This window comes from Berghia stephanieae, chromosome 1, assembly GCF_034508935.2.
Source record: "Berghia stephanieae isolate SIO BIC M18660-M18661 chromosome 1, UCSD_Bste_1.3, whole genome shotgun sequence".
NCBI lineage: Eukaryota > Metazoa > Mollusca > Gastropoda > Nudibranchia > Aeolidiidae > Berghia > Berghia stephanieae.
Window position 1 is genome coordinate 74,251,870 of NC_088360.1, and position 19,822 is coordinate 74,271,691.

The window sequence follows — 19,822 nt, forward strand, 5'->3', positions numbered from 1 at the left end:
ATGATTGACATAATGTATTCCTTCATGGAACTCGTAAGTAAAGCGCGCCCAAGGGAGAAATGATATATTATGTACCTAATTCATCGCCTCAAATCGGCATGGTGGTCGGAGCAAGGTATATTTATTTGCGGGTCTGATAACGAAACTATTATGGTCTCGTTGTTGTTATGGAAATACTCTCAAACCAACGCAAAATGCTGTCTATTACGTACAACAATGTTAAACAGGCTGATTATTGCGTTAGTTATCAGATCTGCCTATATGTACGCTAAGGGTCTGAGTAAACCAAATGCCCAAGAGTTATTTCAAAGTAAATATGACCAGCTATATGAAATGTTAGTTTTTGTCAGTTTCAAACATTATAATCAAATTTCCTCAATAAAATATAAAAACTTAATTCAAGACTCATATTTTGATTATTTATTCAATTGCTAGCGAGAGTCTAGAAGAGAGATATCAAACACGTAAAACTTGAATTCATAGAAATTTTGAAAACATTCTACAACATAAAATCAACCACCGCATTGTGTGACCATTTATATGAGTTTAACTCCAATTGGCCATTCTTTCCCCGTAGTGATTGGTACTATACCTGAAATTTTACTTTTAAAAATCGTAACTACAAGTTTTTATTGAAAAGCTCTATCGATGTTGCCATAAAGTATGAGAAACACCAGTCGCTTGATTTTCGTTTAATTGACGCCTTTGTATATAAATGCGTTTCTAAAACAGTGCAATGGCAATGTGTATACGAGGATTAGTTGATAATTGTTGCGTCTATGTAGGAGCAGTAGCAAGTAGGGAGAGACATATAGAAGTTATATAGTTTTCCCCAGACACTTATGTTGGTAACAACAAGATATGAAGTGAGTAGAAAAGTGCCAGAAGACAATAGAGAATAAAAATTTTTTTCGCGGCGGTGGTGGGGTTTGAACCTGCGACCTTATTGGTACGACAACTCCGCCTGGCAGGTGAGAGCGTGGCTCTACCGTGTGAGCTATCCACGAACACAAAAATATTCGTTTCAAACCCAAAGTCATTTCTAGATCCCTCTCTCACCCACTTCTTGAGATCGCCGATTCGTTCGCCACCATCGCGAAGTAATTTTGACCAGCAGTTAAGCTTAATAGCCAATATTCTCATCACAAACATATAACATAGAAACGATTGAGACATTGAGTATGCTCCGGTGTATGGGGTGAATTTTTAATTCAGAAAAGTGAGTGGAGCAGGCACTTATGTTGGTAACAACAAGATATGAAGTGAGTAGAAAAGTGCCAGAAGACAATAGAGAATAAAAATTTTTCCTCTTTCCAACCAGCATTGATTGGGTAGCTGAGTCAATTAGAACTGGGGAAAAGTAATTCATGATAAACTAGCGTCATACCAAAAGGGTAACAAAAACAGTTTCACGCTGTAGAAACAAGGGTAAACTCCGACTCCATAGGTCTTTTAGCCCCAATGGGCAACTTTTAGGTTATTTGTTACTGTTTTCTGTAATCACAGTCCATTATCATTCTTGTAAAAGATGAGAAATAGTAACTACGGTTTATTTTGAAAAGAAAAATCTTCTATATGAGAAAATATTTTGATTTATATTGGCTAGCCTACTTTAGTTTTTTATTAACAAGTGTTTGAATACGTACCCTACTGCTACTAAAAACAATTATTTATTTTGTGTTATATTTTTCTACACTTTATTGTCATGTGATACATAATCAGTTGGATTCGAATATTTGTAATTTAGGCCTTTTCTATCCGTGTGTGTGTGTGTGTGTGTGTGTGGGGGGGGGGGGTAGAGGGGAGAGAGCTGTGATGACCTGGGTTATCAGTTCTGCTGTTCATCCTGTTTTTACTTCGCAGGCATAAGCCTGGCGACTCCAATTGGTGCTGGAATTCGTTTGTTTTGTTGTCGTTTTCATGGGTTTTACGGCGCGATAAGATTGTTCCTTTCCTTTACGACCAGGTCCCTTTCATCATAATGTCCCTTTTCTATTTCTAGCTCTCCTTGATAACTCTTTACCTCTGCAGACAAGGGTTCTTACCTGCCGTACATTCCGTCTTGGCTTCTATTTGATCTGTGACTTGGTTTAATTTCAAATCTCCTCTCCAGTAACTTACTCAATTACCCTGAGTCATGACAATGGCGCCCAGTAATTTCAAAACTGATGACACTTATTTTTCCATCGTTTTTTACAGGACAATTGCCTAAGGTAGCAATCTTTACCAGATCGCAAATAATAATTGAAATAAGGTCTAGGATCCAACTTATAAATGAATCGAAAACTCAACTTGTATGGAGGAAGAATTAAAGTTTTAATTGACCAATAAAATGTAATAATGAGAAATAATAAACGAAAAGAAATTGCACCCACAAGTTAAAGAATTTAGATAAAACATTCAAATATTGTACATATGAATATGGACAGAAAATACGTTTGGTTTTGTTCCTAGGGGATTTACAAAATACTTTTAGGTCATTCCAGTGCTAGTAAAAATGAAGATTATGGTGGGATGGTAAAAATATTGAAGATATAGATTGTCTGCTTTTAAAAATAGAAAGTAAGACAAAGAGGACTGGACTAGATTTGTGATTCTTTGACATAGTTAACTAACTTGCTTCACAAAATTTATCAGATATTACACATTTAAAAATCTATCCCAATGAAATTTTATTACACAAGTACAACAGAATTTTTCTATGTCTACATTAAAGTTTCAAAGCAATTAATTCCATTTAAAAGAAGTTAAAATAGGTTAAATTCAAGGTCCACCACCATTATTTTTGGTCCACTCAAGATATAGATTCAATGCAAATACAAATAGACGGTTAGAAAAGAGGACTTTTATGACAGTCAACCAAAATTTCACTCAGACACTGACATAACATTATGGCCAATCGCAATACATTGAAGAAAATAAAAACACAAAAATAATCTACAGGTTTAACACTGGGTATTAGTACCGTGTCAAAACAAGGTTATATGTAATACATTCACGTCTCTCCAATCCAAACACCTCCGTTCCAAGCAATTTTTTCAGGATTACAGAGACATCCGGATAGTGGAATCAGTCCCTATAGTATACAAATAAAGAAGAAAAAATATGTCCCCAGGCAACCTGTCTGGATAATGGAGACATGTGGATTGTGGAGTTCCGGATAAGAGAGACACAAATGTGTATATATACAGCAACAGTTTTGTTTGTTTTTAAGGATTTTACAGTGCTTGCCATTCATTTAGGTCATTTCAGCACAAGTAAAATGGAAGAAAATGTAATAGTCAACAATTCTAGATTTGCAATTGAAAGCATATGAAAAAAAAAAGACAAAAGGGAATGGTTCAAATAGAGAACAGATGTAAATTCCAAGAGCATACTATCAGTGTACTTAGTTTGAGATCACCTAAAAGTCTCATCCAGACACAAGTACAAGGTCCAACAAAGAGGAATACACTCAAATGTTTACAAACCATTATGTATTCAAAACAAACAAAAAAAACACATCAATTATAAATATAACAGAGAGATGATTTACAAGGAAAAAAATCATCTCCCAAAACTAATACTACACATTTGATTGTTTCCCTCTCAGCCAAGGACTCCGAAAAGGGCAGAACAAAACCAAGTGGTCCCATTCTAAAACAAAGACAAAAAGCAACTCAGAAAACAGATGTAGGGGATAGATGAAACAGCAAGTGACCTCCTGCCCACCATGAGATACAGCAACAGTAATCTTCCTGCCCATCATGGGGGTATTTTTTGTTTTGTTTGTTTAGGTCATTTCAGCGCCAGTAAAAAGATAGAAAATATGATAGTAATGATAGACAAAAAATTATAGATATACAATTAAAAGCACACAATTAAACGTGAGACGAAGGGGAATGTTTCAAATAGGGAAAAGATGTAGATTCTAAGAGTATACTTTCAGTATACTTCGTTTGAGATCACCTCAAAGTCTCATCCAGACATAACCACAGGACCCCACCAAGAGGAGTGTACTAAAATGTTTACAAACCATACAACAAAACACTTTCCAATACATAAACGGGAGAGAGATGGTTGTTTGTTTGTTTTTAAGGGTTTTACGGCGCTTGTAGCACATTGGGGTCATATCAGCGCCAGTAAAAGGGGAGAAAATGGGATAGTAAACAGTTCTAGAATTACAATTAAGACACTCAAGAAAAGGTAAGACAAAGGGGAGTTGATTCAAATGGGAAACAGATGTAGATCCCATAGCACACTATCAACGTACTTAGTTTGAGATCACCTAAAAGTCTCATCCAGACACAAGCACAGGTCCTCACTATGAGGAATACACTCAAAATGTTTACAAATCATATATAATATGTAATGTAAACAAAATTTAATACAGATCATAACAGAGAGATGATTTACAAGGAAAGAAATATCATCTCCCAAAACTATACATGTGACTATTTCCCTCTCAGCCAGGGTATCCGGCCAGGGCAGGACAAAATCTCATTCCAAGACACAGACAGAAAGCAAGTTGGAAAACAGATATAAGGGGATAGAAGACACAGTAAGTGCCTCCCTGCCCATTATGAGAGGTCAGGAACCCTACTCAGAGAGAGAGAGAGAGAGAGAGAGAGAGAGAGAGAGAGAGAGAGAGAGAGAGAGAGAGAGAGAGAGAGAGAGAGAGAGAGAGAGATGATTTAAAAGGAAAAAAATAACATCTCGCAAAACTGATACCATACATTTGACTGTTTCCCTCTTAGCCAAGGACTCCAGCAATGGTCAGGACAAAACCAAATGATCCCATTCCAACACAGTAACAGATATTAACTCAGAAAATAGATATAGGGGGATAGAAAAACAACAAGTGACCTCCTGCCCACCCCATGGGAGGTCAAAAGGCCCCACCCAGCATGGGGTGTGAGTGTGTGTGTGTGTATTATCATGATAATAATAATAGTAATAATAATAATAATAATAAAAAAAGACAATAATAATAGTAGTAGTAGCAGTAGTAGTAGAAGTATTTGTATTAGTAGTAGTAGTCGTAGTGGGGGGTGAAGTGGCTGAGTGGTTAAGGGATCCGGATGACCCGGGCTCAAGCCCCGCTTCAGGCACTTTGGTTTTTTTCCTTGAGCAAGATTATTAACCCCCAATTTGTTCACTTGGACAACGTGGGTGATTCCTGTTGACATCAGACATCTTGTTTGATGAGTTATCTATATTCCTTCGTGGAATGCCTAGGCGACGATATCTTATGATATAGTGGCGCAAAAGACATAATTTAATTTAATTTTTTAGTAGTAGTCGTAGAGACGTAGCAGCAGCAGCAGCAGTAGTAGTAGTAGTAGTAGTAGTAGTAGTAGTAGTAGTAGTAGTAGTAGTAGTAGTAATAGTACTAGTAGTAGTAGTAGTAGTAGTAGTAGTAGTAGTAGTAGTAGTAGTAGTAGTAGTAATAGTAGTAGTAGTTGTAGTAGAAGTATTAGTAGTAGTAGTAGTAGTAGTAGTAGTAGTAGTAGAAGTATTAGTAGTAGTAGTAGTAGTAGTAGTAGTAGTAGTAGTAGTAGTAGTAGTAGTAGTAGCAGTAGTAGTGTTAGTGGTGATAGTTGTTGATGATGTTGTTCTTTATGTTGTCTCATTATAATATGCTTCATTTACCTTAAGCAATCAAAAAGCTATAAAATATGTATGCAGAATTGAGAGTATTATTTCAAGGAAAAATGAGAAAAGATAAACATTGATCAGATCACTTTTGCTTGAAAATATATTTATAAAAACAAAGTATGAGGCAAAAAATTAAAACATGTAGCCCTAAAAACCTTATCAAGTTCAAATTTAAACTCTTAATAAAATATTGAAAACTGTTGGCAAATTGGGCGGTAAAAGTATTTCTTTGAATTATGAATTGCAAATATTGCACCATATTTGTGAAAAAAGAATAAAGACGATGGTAGCACTGTTACTGTTCTTATACTTATAGCATTTCAAAATGGCGGCGCTGAATAGCGACGCACAGTTACACCTTGTGATGAATTCTTTTGGTATTTATTTGTTTCATGACAACATTTCACTCATTTACGTATTAAACAGTGTATGATTGTTCGTATTGATAAATGGTATGTACTTTAAACATTAACGTTTAGAATTCTGCTTCAAATCCTCGGAAAAATCGTTCGAATCAATGTATATGACCAAAGGAAATCGAAATGGCGGCGGCTATGTTTACTTCCGTCACAAAATTGCACCGCTATTTTCATCTTTTTACGCGATTTGTTGATTGAAGACCTATTCTTCGCTTAATATTATATTAAGCGTGGTATGATGATTTAGAATTACAAAAATAATATTGCTTATACTTCAGATTGTACACTTCTGCTCAAAATTTTCTTCTATCAATGTCAACTCAAGGAAAACAAAATGGCGACAGTTATATTTATTCCCGAGACGACCTTCTTCGACTTAAGCCATCCTTACTTTCAATACAACCGAGAGCCGTTATTTCCCACAATGAAATAATAAAGAAAATGAATGGGAAAAGGAAAAGGGGCAAAAGAGGAGGCGTGAAAAACCGACTTCATAGACGAGGATCTAAACCACCACTCCCTTCAATAATACTTTCCAATGTTAGATCTCTTCGTAATAAGATAGACACCCTCACTGCTCTCTCCAAGTTTGATTATGATTATAAAAATGCATGCATTATTTGTCTTACGGAAACATGGCTTTCGTCTATGGACACCGATAGTAGTATTGATTTGGCAAATTTTACTTTGTACAGAAAGGATAGAGACACGTCATTAGGGAAAAACAAAGGGGGAGGTCTATGCATATACGTGAATGATAGATGGTGTAAAATTGTAAATATAAAAGATCAAATTGACACGCCTGATATTGAACTACTTTCTTTGTCTCTACGTCCACACTACTTGCCTCGAGAGTTTCGTGTTGTCACCATTGTTAATATTTATATTCCACCTAGCGCAAAAATTGAGAAAGCATACCAATTAATAAATGAGCATGTATCGTCATTACTACTACGTCACCCGGACAGTCCACTTATTATTGTTGGTGATTTTAATCATTGTCAGCTGCCCATAGCTGGATTAGAACAGTTCGTCACCTGCAAAACACGAGGAAACAACACGCTTGATCTGTGCTATAGCAATATAAAGAACGCCTACAAAGCGCTACAAAAACAACCGATAGCCACATCTGATCATAATACCATTCACCTAGTACCGACGTACATCTCTAAATTAAAGAGTGAGAAACCAACTGTAGTATATCGCCATATCTGGACTCAAGAGGCAATCCAACGACTGAACGGCTGTTTTGACTGTACTCAGTGGGAGACATTAATGGTAGAAGGTGACAGTATTGATGAATGGACCGAAACTTTGACATGTTATATTACATTTTGTGTGGATTTATGCGTGGAAAAAAAAGAAATTAAGATATTTCCTAACAATAAGCCATGGGTTACAAAGCGACTTAAATATTTACTCAATGAAAAGAAAATTGCCTATATGAGTGGTGACATTAAACTAGAATTTGAAAAGGGAAAGGAGATCAGAAATACAATAAAAGAAGAGAAGGTTGAATACAAAAATAAAATGGAGCGACAACTGAGATCGGGCTGCGCAAGGAAAGCATGGGAGATGATAAAACAAATGGGAGGAGTAGACCAAAAGAAACGAACATTCCCACAAGGAAAAACGAAAACTGATGTCAACAAATTAAATGATTTTTACTGTCGTTTTGACAGGCTCCCACCTGTTCACAACGGTTTGTCAAATGACAATGAGCCACCTCCAGATATTGAAGAAAAAACCGTAAGCTCCCTCTTCCGGAGATGTAAAGAACATAAAGCACCAGGACCAGACAACATTACCGGAACTATTTTGAAAAACTGTCACCAACAACTGGCTATACCTTATACAAAACTTTTTCAAAGGTCAATCGATGAACAATCAGTGCCAGTACTTTGGAAAACATCGATTGTCGTTCCAGTTCCAAAAAAGCGTTGTCCGACCGTATTGAATGACTTCCGTCCAGTGGCGCTTACATCGCTTGTAATGAAATGTTTAGAAAAAATTTTAAAATCTGAGCTCCTACAAAAATGTTATGACCTGAAATTGCTAGATCCGTACCAATTTGCATACCAGCAACATCTCAGTGTTGAAGACGCACTATTAACCGCCACAAATTTGATCTCGAAACACCTTGACCAAACGCCCTCGAATTACGCCAGAATCCTGTTTGTCGACTTTTCGTCAGCTTTTAATGCCATGAACACAGATATTTTGCTTCAAAAGTTGTGCAGCATGGATATTCCAAACTACCTTATTAAATGGTATAAAGAGTTTCTGACCCATAGACCGCAATGTGTAAAATTGGGTGAACATATCTCCAACAAAAGAACGTTGTCGAACGGATGTCCCCAAGGCTGTGTGAGTTCCCCAATCCTGTACATCTTATACACCAACGACTGCAGACCATCCTTTGAAAATTGTTTTATAGTGAAATATGCAGATGATACTGCTATTCTTGGCTTATTAAAAGATAAAGTTACCGAAAAGAATTATTTCAAACAAATAAATATATTCACCGATTGGTGTAAACAAAATCAGCTTGAATTAAATGTTGAAAAAACGAAAGAACAGGTGTTTGGTGTAAAAAATAAAAACGACTTAAAGTGTGTGGCGATCGGTAAAGATGATGTTGAGATAGTTGACTATTTTAAATATTTAGGAATAACCATTGATAGTTCCCTCAATTTCTCTCAACATATTAATATAATTTCTAAGAAAGTTGCCCAAAGATTATACATCCTAAGGAAATTGAGAACATTTCAAGTAAGGAAGAAAACTATGTTAAGAGTTTATGACTCATTGATTAAAAGTGTAATTGCGTTTGGCTGCACCATATGGTTTGGAGGATGCCGACTTAAAGATAAATCAAAAATTTCAAAATCTATCAAAGAGGCATCAAAAATAATAAACCATCCTCTTGATGGAGTAGAAAGAATTCATGGAAAAGCAATAGAAAGGAAAGCATTCTCAATTACCAACAATAAAAAACATATTTTATACCATGAATTTAGTCTTTTACCATCTGGGAGAAGGTTTTGTCAGATTAAATGTAGAACTAACAAGTATAAATCAACGTTCGTTCCATCAGCAATAAAAATTTTGAATATTTCATATGGTACAGAAAAACCAAGGATTGATTCGTTGACTGATTAACTGATTAATTTATTTAATGTAAGATTAACTGACCAATTGATAATGATGATAATTTTTGGTGTCGAATTGCCACAATCGTAACAAATTGAAAACGAAATGAATATGTTTATGTTGTGTATATAGCACGTGTGAAAGAAAGAAAGAAAAGAGAGAGAGAGAGAGAGAGAGAGAGAGAGAGAGAGAGAGAGAGAGAGAGAGAGAGAGAGAGAGAGAGAGAGAGAGAGAAAATAAGTAGGAGTGAAATATCTGTTCAATCTTAGTTATCGTTTAACATTATAACAAGTGTAACTAAATGACAAATTGCCATATTTATGGACAATAAAGATCTATTATTATTATTATTATTATTTCAATTTAATTTACATATTTAGATTTATGAACATTACAGTTACAGAAAAAAAATATTTCTATTTTAGCCGTGGAGAGAGAGAGAGAGACTTTTGTACCAATTTATCTGCATGAATTTTGAGTCATGTTTGTTTTGTTTTGAAGTATTTTATGTCGCTTAATAGATTTTTAGATCATTTTAGCATCAGTTAAAAGGAACAACGTGGGATGGTTAAAAATTCTAAATTTACAGTTAAAAGATCCAGACAGGTTCAAATGGGTAACATAATTAAATTCCGACAGCTATCTACAAATGTGCCTACTTTGAGACTACCAAAAGGTCCCATAGGATCTTGCTTACAAAATATTATATTCAAATAAGTTATAACCGTACACAACAGAAAGATGATTTTGGAGGTAAAAATAATATATCTCCCAAAATAAAACTATACGTTTGACTGTTTCCTTCTCAGCCAAGGACTCCAGCCAGGGCCAGGACAAAACCAAGTGATTCCATTCCAAAACAAAAAAAAGAAAGCAACTCAGATAACAGATATAGGGGGATAAAAGACTCAGTATGTAACCTCCATGCCCACTATGGGAGAAATTTGACTTTAATTTTACCAGATAAAACATATTGAACAAAAATAAACGTCAATAGGTTTTAACAAGTTAAAGCAGAAAAATGAAAAAAAAGGGAAGAATAAGATATCAGAACCAATGCAAAACCACCAGTAATTTTAGATAAAAACCAATGAAACCAAAAATATGGCGCTGCCGCAAATACTTAAGCAATTAACCCACTTTGTGTATAATTTAGTTTGATATATAATTTGGCATTATTGGGGAATAAACAAACAACATGTATACCAGGGATGTCCTTTGCCAAATACAAATACAAAAAAAAAAAAGCCTGACATTTTTTTTTTTTTTTTGCGTAAAGACCATATGAAAATATTTCGCAAAACTTCTCTTCATCAAATGGTATTACCCTTAAATAATAAAGAAGGATGAATATCCATCTGGCTTGCCCTTGAATGTTGCCTTTAAACAACTAACTTTCATCTTAAACAAACAAAATAAATCATCTCATCAATACTGACCAATTTTAGTCATCACTGCTGAATCTTTTCTCCTAAGTCTCAGGCAAACAAAAAACAAACCTAATGTCATGAAGATTTCAAAAAGCCAGTTTTCTGGCTTTAGCTGTAAAAAGGGTATCCCTAGTGTACGAATATGAGGCAAAGCAAAAAGGTTGTTTTCATTGTCGTTTTCACTTAAAAAGACCCCAAAGAATAGATGGAAAAAGCTCCTCAAAGTAATGAAGAAGTGTGATGATAAAAATGTTGCTCCTTAAAGCTCGAAGAAATAAATAAAAGTCAAATGGAATGGAAGATTCAATTTAATTACACATTATCTGTTTTCATGAATTACTTTAGGCTTCCATTTCATTTGACCATTGTTATTAAAGAAGTGTGAAAACTTTGTATCAATTTTGCCCCAACTAATTCGACATTTTAAAAAGCTATTCCTGATATTCTTTAGGTGGTCAAAGTTCAGGTTTTGGATTATTTTTGTTGTTGTTATTGAATCTGGAGAGTCGATGAAACTAATTCCCTCCACAGTTTTTCAAAATATTTTAGTAATGATCTCTTTCTGTGTCGATTCAATACAAAAACGACCTCTTTGCATATCCTCATATAGTATGTGACCCATTACCTCAATCTGGTATTATGAAGACTGAATCAATTGCAGCTATGAGGTCCAGTGGTATGACACTCACCTTGGATCGTAAGCTCCTGGGTTTGAGTCCCATTTTTAGCAGTGCTTAGTTGAGTCCTTAGAAAAGGCTCTTTACTCACATTCCCTCACTGTACTCGGGTGTAAAATGAGTACCTGGCTGTTAACAGCGTTGTATCTGTCTGAAAAAAAATGGTAATATCGCCTAACAGGTGTCAGGTCTCGTCCTACATGTTAAATGTGGCAGTTGGCTAGAGACCTCTTGTAAAGCCCTTTGACTTTGAGCATATTTAGTGGATATTGCGTTAAATAAAAGCTCAAGTTAGTTTTTTTTTCTTCTTTAATTGACAATGAGGTCGAAATGATGAAAGCTGATTTAAATTAAACCATCACACTGAGAAAAATGATATAGATTCTCAAACTACTTATGTCTCATATTTTATAATTCTAACTCTTTTCAGTTCAAATTCCAGAATCTGGGTTCATCCTGACATAATACCAAACTGAAGTGGGTGATCAGACACAAACCACATACAATCACGTCTCTCTAATCCAAACAGCTCCGTCCCCAGTATTTTGTTCGGATTACAGAGAGATCCAGACAGTGGGATCAGCCTGTAAAGTTTACAAATAAAGAAGAAAAAATATGTGTCCCCAGGACAACCTGTCTGGATAAAAGAAACATCCGGATTGTGGAGTTTTGGATTAGAGTTAGAGAGACACGACTGTAAACTCATTAAATTATACAGACACAAATCAACACATATTATAAATACATTATATAAGAAACTGTGACTATGTTGTCTCTCACCCAGTCAAAAGTGGACCAAGAGAGTTTTACACCAAAAAAGCAAACTTTCCGTAATGAGGTCAACTATTTCCATGCACCATCTGATAGAACAAGGAAGATGGATTCTTCAACAATTCATTTGGGGGAGCAAACTCTGAAATGGCCCCATTAGCCATGACCAGAACTCTATGACTGTCCAAGATGGTGTTGATTCTGTGGGCGATGGTAAGCACTGTTGTAGTCCTGAATTCATTTCTTATAGTTTCTTGAATGACGGAATCTGTCTCAAGATCAACACTCGCAGTTGCTTCATCTATACATAAAACCTAAACATAAAAAAAATTACAAAAATTTTTCAATTACTTTCATAATTATTTCAGCACTACCATGTCAAAATCACAGCTGTATCTGCATAAAACACAAGTATTGAATAGCCTTTTGGTTCAAATATAGATTGGGGCTAGACTTAAAACTCTATGCATATGCTCATCAAGGATTGAGACAGATGCGGATCTTTCAATGTTGCCTACATGCCATCGGCATAATGATTCTTATTTAATACTGTAATCTTTAAATTAGTAAGGAGAAATAATGGTAAAAATATACACAGTGATCCTGAGGGGTAAATAATTAAAACAATTAAATATTGAGAACTGATTATGTTCAGAGGAAAAGCATACAAAACTACAGATATAATATAACGAATACAAATCTGTGGAGAATACGGTAATCCTTTGATGGAAGGGGTTTGATTTTAGTCTTAACCTGTCATTTTTATTATTTATTCATTATTAATTATTTTTAAAAGAATTTCAGATTCGCCTTTAAAGGTTAATTGAAGATGTTGAATTCACTTTCAATTTATCTTTATAAAATGTCACCTTTGCTTTTGTCAACATAGCTCTGGCTAAGCAAATAAGCTGCCTCTGACCAACTGACATCTCAGCACCTCTTTGACTCAATATGGCCCCAAGTCCTCCCATCTCGTTGATGTAGCTGAGTAAGTGGCAGCGGTCAAGGACGGACCACAATTCTTCGTCAGGATATGAGCTGGTTGGATCAAGATTATTCCGTACAGAGCCACTGTATAGAAATGGATCTTGAGGAATGATTGCAAATTGTGACCTGAATGAAGCAACATATTTTCATATTTAGTAAGAATTAAGATTATGGAAACATAAATAGCAGACCACCTAACTAAAGCCCTAATGAATCTAAATAACATGAGATTAAAATTCTATTTTGTCCCTTCTAACACTAATTTATCAAAAAAGCAAAGAAGGAATTACTGGGTCACTTAGATTCATTGGAGATTATCGTACAATTGAACATGGACCTATCCAAAAGGGCAACAACTTATTAATTTGGTTGAAATAATAATAATAATAATAATAATAATAATAATAATAATAATAATAATAATAATAATAATAATAATAATAATGATGATGATAATAATAATAATGTCTAATGCAGTCCTCATGAATCTTAGAATTATTATCTGAATGTAAAAACATGGCTATATTTGTTTATATGTGTGCCTGTGATACACGAGATTACGTTCTTTCAAAATTTACGTGACTGGTGCAATGTATAAGGCAATACGACACCAAAAAAAAAAAAAAAAAAAGAAAAAAAAGGAAAGAAAAATGAAAGCTGGAGAAAGTTAGCTGCCCACAAGGATGTATCCATCCCTTGGCCAACATAGATATAAAAAGCATCAGTTTCTAATTGTTGATGCCATTACAGCCAACTATCTGTGGTTTTAAAAAAATCACATTATATGAATACATTTCATTTGCAAGGTTCTCCAACCTTGATTGATGTAATAATAATAATAATAATAATAATAATAATAATAATAATAATAATAATAATAATAAAAATAACAATATACTTTATTCATCCAAAAATGGAGATTCATTTACATATGTGGTGGCATGCATAAAAATATATAAATATAAAGTTAAGAATTTATGGCGACAATGTATACATATCAATTTTACACAGTGAAATACGTTGTCCCTATGACCCCTAGTTTGAATTTATATGTATATATGCATAAAAAATGTTTAAATATAGAGTTAAGAATTAATGGCAACACTTTATAAATTAATTTTATAAATTGAAATAGATTATTCTTATGGCCTCTAATCCGAATTTGTTAGTGTATATTTTGTTAAAATATAGTATACTATACCTATGTAACTATTAATATAATAAATGAATCATAAAATAAATTCCATAATTTAAAAATAGAAATGTATGTCTACTTTCAGGAACCTACCGTATACATTTTAAATCTAAATAGCTAAGATTGACATCATCCACGAGAATTCTCCCCTCACAAATTTCAACCAGTCGGAATAAGGCCAAAAAAAGACTGGACTTCCCTGCTCCTGTCCTTCCCACAATGCCTATATTTTCCCCTGGCCTCGTTTTGAATGAGACTCCCTCCAAGGCTTTGCAATGGGTGTTTTGGTACTGAAGATTCACATTGTCAAACTCCACCACCCCTTCTGATGGCCAGTTTGAAGGAGGCTTTAAGATTTAAAAAAGAAAAAAAGAAATTATAAAGCATTAATCAAAGGGAGACGCATTGACCAAAAAAAAAGCAAGAAGAAATCTTATTTTTTTAAATAAACATATACATAAACAATACATACCTCTTTTTTTCATCAAAAACCAGCTTTTCCTTTTGTAAAGAATTAGAGCAAATAATCGTCAATGAAAAAAATAAATTGATTTTCAAATGAATCTAACTATTCAGTGAAAGTTTGTTTATACACTTTTTCAAAGCTGACAAAACCTTGGTTACTTTGATTGTGTGTGGTAAATTACCCCCCCCCCCCCCCAAAAAAAAAAAAACAAAAAAAAACAACAAAAACACACAAAACAAAGCAAAATCAAACCAAACAGAAAAAAAAAGAACTGAAAAACAGAAACAACATCAATATTTAAAAAAAAAAAAACAAGAAAAAGAATACGGCTCAAAATAAATTTAACAAAAACAATATTTAGACACAAACCAGTTGTGACTAATGTCTTTATCTAGTTTGTCAAAATAAATTTCAAAATGCTTTATGTTTCCCTTCTGTCTATATTTAAAAATGTACTTCATGGCATCAATGGCTGAGTGGTACACTTTCTCTCTCATAAAAATGTCAAATAATTTTAAGTGTGATCAACGACTAGATGGGTGACAATTATAGCAAAACTCTGACCTGCCTATCTGTTCGGGGTGAGCCACTTAACACACATTGCCTACTCTAAACCTGGCTATAAGCAGTGATGGATATTGTAAAAGTGCTGGAGGGGACCTGACAGGTAGCTTGTACTGTATAAAATGGAAATTTAGCTCAGCATGGCAAGCTAGGGGAGTAAATGAAACACGGTGAGGTGTTTTGAGCATGGTGAAATTGTGGAAATGAATAATAGTTATGTGAATATTGTTAAATTGTTATTACAACAAGTTTAAACATTTTGTGTCTCGTAAAAGTAATGTGAATATTCTTTGATTCATATAATAAATGTTTTAAAATTTAATTTATGCGTCACATTGATTAGAACATGAAAAATTAATTTTATGCTTGATGGGTATATACACTTTATAACAATTCATCAAACTTACAATTGAAACCAAAGATAAAAGAAAGCAAAAAATGCCTTACAAAAAGACTCCCTTCCCATTTCTCGGATGGAGTGTTGGTGATATAATCCAAGCATCGCTCTACACTGACCATCTCTTTTTCTGTTTCAGTAAAGGACATGACTACACCTCCAAGTAAGGCAGTCACAGATAAGGAGTAGGATACAGCCAAGCCAACAAGACCTGAAAAGGCAAGTAATATGGTTGAAGGACATATCAAATATGGTTTTTATTTTCATCTTTAAATTTTCCCACTGCTCAAAGTAATTTGCAATTTAAAATAGTTGCTTGTCTTTTCAGAAAACAACAATTGTGAATAATATATAATCTAAACAAAGAACAACCCCCCTCCCACCCCCAAATAAAAAAAAGAAAAAGAAAAAAAGAACAGTAAGAAAGAAAATGAAAAACAAATGATATTAATAATTTGTAATGTAAAAAAATAAATCAATTTTTTAAAATGTTAATAAATCGTTGTATTAGAGTACTATCTTGATACACTTTGTTATTTCTAGCGGATTCTTGGGAGTTTTGTAGGTTAAGAAAAAAAAAAAAAAAGAATATTTTCCATAAAACAAAATTTGGAGTGGAAGGGTGGTGTGTTCTCTATAAATGAAATCCACAACAGGGGTTGTGTGGGAGTGGGGGAACATGTTAAGAGCAACCCCCCCCCCCCCCCCCCTCAGTGATATTACAACAAGACGTTGGTTCTAAAGCATAGTTTACTGCTAAATATGTCTGCGTTCTTCTCAAGATTTATTGGCAAAAAACACATAGGTAAATTGATCACGCAGCAGGGAGCACTTCTTTCCAAAAAAGACCCATCTGGGACACAAGCTAGACACATGGTATGTAAAACAACCATAACTATTGTGACTGAGACCAAAGTACACAACCTGGATCCATGAACATTGTTTGTCAACACGGGTGCAAAAAACACAACATTAAGATATGCACATTCATTTCATTTCGATTTGATAAAAATATTTGTTAATGTTGGTAACAAGTCTCCATATATATATATATATAGATTTCTTCCTTCAATGTTTCATTCATTGTCATTAATATATTCCGTAGCAATTTACTAGTAGTAATAATAATAATAATAAAAACAATAATAATAATAATAATAATAATAATAATAATAATAATAACAACAATAATAAAAACAATAATAATAATAATAATAATAATAATAATAATAATAATAACAACAATAATAGATCATATTGATAATAATAATAATAAATAGTAATTAATAACAAAAAAATAATCGTTTACAATTCGGTAATATTGTGTCACATATGAGATGTAGAATTGGAATTTAGTACAAGCTGAATAATAAAAATCAATCTTTGTATTTTGTCTTAGTTTCTGTTTTTCAAATAAAAGAAAAGTAGAAAGTGACTTTTTTTTCTTCATAAATTTCGATTGCTACCTGCATCTACACCAGCAAATTGATGCTGCAAGACAGCAATGAAGGACAAAGCTGTGACCATTCCAACACCCAGCATGCGTAAACGGAAGTCAAGCCATCGAGCTGAAAGTTGTGTAGAAAACATGGCCCGTTGATTAATGTCTAGATGTGTAATATTCTCATTACAAAACCTGTCAATAGAAAAATAATATAATCTTTATTGTGTGGATTTTGTAACTGAGGCTATATATATATGCGACTTTTACCAGAACAAAAAGTTGATAAAAATCCCAGTGATAAAAGCTTTAATTAATAAACCTTCTTTGCCGACAAGTCAATGAAAAATTTGAAAAATAATGATTGATTTCTTTTTTTAAAATGTATACAAGGAGCCCTCTCATTTCAAGATCGACTAAAATGTTGCAAAAGTTTTATTTTAACATAAATCAGATTATTTGATTTCAGGTAATTCTTCAGTATTTGTTTTGTTTTTTGTTTTTAGGTGTTTAACGGCGCTTTCGACACTATTTAGGTCATTTAAGCGCCCGTCTTCAGTATTTAAGTCCATTTCAAATAGGACCACACGAGACAGTGGCTTTAAAACTCTAAAGTCAAGATAAAAAAGGGTCTCCACTGAGATTGTTACCTAGATTGTATCAATCTAAAAGTGAGACTCATTAGCAATATGCTATCAACTCATCCAATGCTTGGTTGACAGCATGCTAAAACAATATAACTTATGGCTACAACATAGCAAGATTCCTTTTGGGTGACAAAAATCAGAAATGATTAAGCCTGCATTAACGATGAATATATATATATATATATATATATATATATATATATATATATATATATATATATATATATATATATATATATATATATATATATATGACTAAACTAGTACAAGAGTAATACCTTTGAGTGTGCCTCATGGCTCGGATGACAGGCAGGCCTGTTATCGTCTCAGAGAAATGGGAATAGATGGGGGACAAAGTCACACTAGAGATCCGTTTCAGCTCTCTTGATGTGTGTCTGTAATAGTGCTGTAATTTGAATTGAAGGAATGTTTTAAATAATGCTCTAGATTGAAATGTCGAATTTTAAAAGATTGCATTTGAAATATCAAAAATCTAAATGACAATATGTCCATAATAAAAGTGCTGCAACCTCTAAAACAAATGTATTCCAGTTTCAAATTCCAAGAAAAGGATTACGGCTATCGTGATAATGCTGCAATATGAATGATAGTAAGGAGTGACTATGCCAGTAATAATGTTAAATTATGAAACATTTCAGACATGAATATCTCCGAAGTATCATATACCTCCCTACCTAATTGATTATCAGCCTCCATATAACTTTTCACAAAAGTGAAAATAGTTAAAGCAACTGACGATAAGTAGACGATATAGCTTATGACTATCAACCATTTACTGCAAATAGTAATGATGGAGATGACAAAGTTGATGATGATAAAGAAAATACAAATAACAATTCATACATACCTGAATCTTGTAATAGATGGCAGCTAAGGGAAAAAGACAAAGAGCAAACCAAGGTAATCCATAACATGTGATGACTAGGGTACCCAAAATGCCATAGCTTTGAGCCAAAAAAATATTGAGGATAAATGGCAGTGAATCATCAACTGAATACAAATCAGATGAGAAGCGATTGATTATCCGCCCAATGGGGGTGACATCAAAAAATGAAATAGGTGCCTGCAAAACAAATTTTAAAAGAATTAAATTCATTGACTTTAAAAAAATTATTTTGAAATATTACTATATTTTTCAAAATAAACCTTTGCATGGAATTTGCTCTATTGTGTCTTATAAGCCAAATTTTTTAAAATATGAACAAATATAATAATAATAATAATAATAATAATAATAATAATAATAATATAATAATATAATAATAATAGTAATAATAATAATAATAATAATAATAATAATAATAATAATAATATAATAATAATAATAATTCATCCCCCCCCCCCCTAAAAAAATAGTGTACAGTCATGTGCGTGTGTATGTGTTAAAAATATGGATACAAATAAATTATGTGGTTCAAAAACAAGCCTTCAAATGGCGACATAAAAGTATAAATTTACACAGATAATAGGACATATACGATAAATAAATAAATAAATAAATAAATAAATAAATAAATAAATATATAAATAAATAAATAAATAAAGTAAAAATACAGAACCATTTGGCATGCAAAGTAAAATTAAAATTAAGATAAAGGAATAAAATTAAAACTAATTGTATACACTATAAAATTGCTTAAATTAGTTGTAGATAAGAATAATATAACCAATTTCCACAGCTTCACAGTGCTCAATACATTTGACAAAGCTTCATAAATTCCCATAGTAGGTCAGATGGAGCCAAATCTCTATTCCATACAACACAAGTCATGTGCTGAATGTCCTTTTTGTAGTAGCATTCTTACAATATAAGTCCCTGCTTAGTCAGGCACTCATTCACACCTGAATTATCGAATGAGAAAGGGAGTAGCAATGCTTAAAAACTTAAAAACCACAGTGATCATTTTTACAAGACAAACACTGAGCCACTTGGTCACCGTAAACAAAATAAACATTGTCATAGTTTTTCCTATTGGCGAGAATTATCATAGTTTTAGGAGAAAAAAATTGGAAAGGC

General features: G+C 33.3%; 1 protein-coding gene across 1 annotated transcript in view; it reads right to left on the minus strand.

Annotated features, from left to right (window-relative positions):
- Window positions 1-10,464: 10,464 nt before the first annotated feature.
- LOC144956724 (ATP-binding cassette sub-family C member 10-like) overlaps window positions 10,465-19,822 on the minus strand; it is a 31,071-nt gene continuing 21,713 nt past the window's right edge. The window contains exons 12-18 of the mRNA XM_078887404.1: window positions 18,653-18,868; window positions 18,063-18,190; window positions 17,163-17,332; window positions 15,747-15,907; window positions 14,363-14,616; window positions 12,957-13,200; window positions 10,465-12,401 (exon numbers count right to left, since the gene is read on the minus strand). Of these exons, the coding sequence (XP_078743530.1) occupies window positions 12,156-12,401; window positions 12,957-13,200; window positions 14,363-14,616; window positions 15,747-15,907; window positions 17,163-17,332; window positions 18,063-18,190; window positions 18,653-18,868 (1,419 nt within the window). The 3' untranslated portion in view covers window positions 10,465-12,155. The remainder of the gene's footprint in view (window positions 12,402-12,956; window positions 13,201-14,362; window positions 14,617-15,746; window positions 15,908-17,162; window positions 17,333-18,062; window positions 18,191-18,652; window positions 18,869-19,822) is intronic.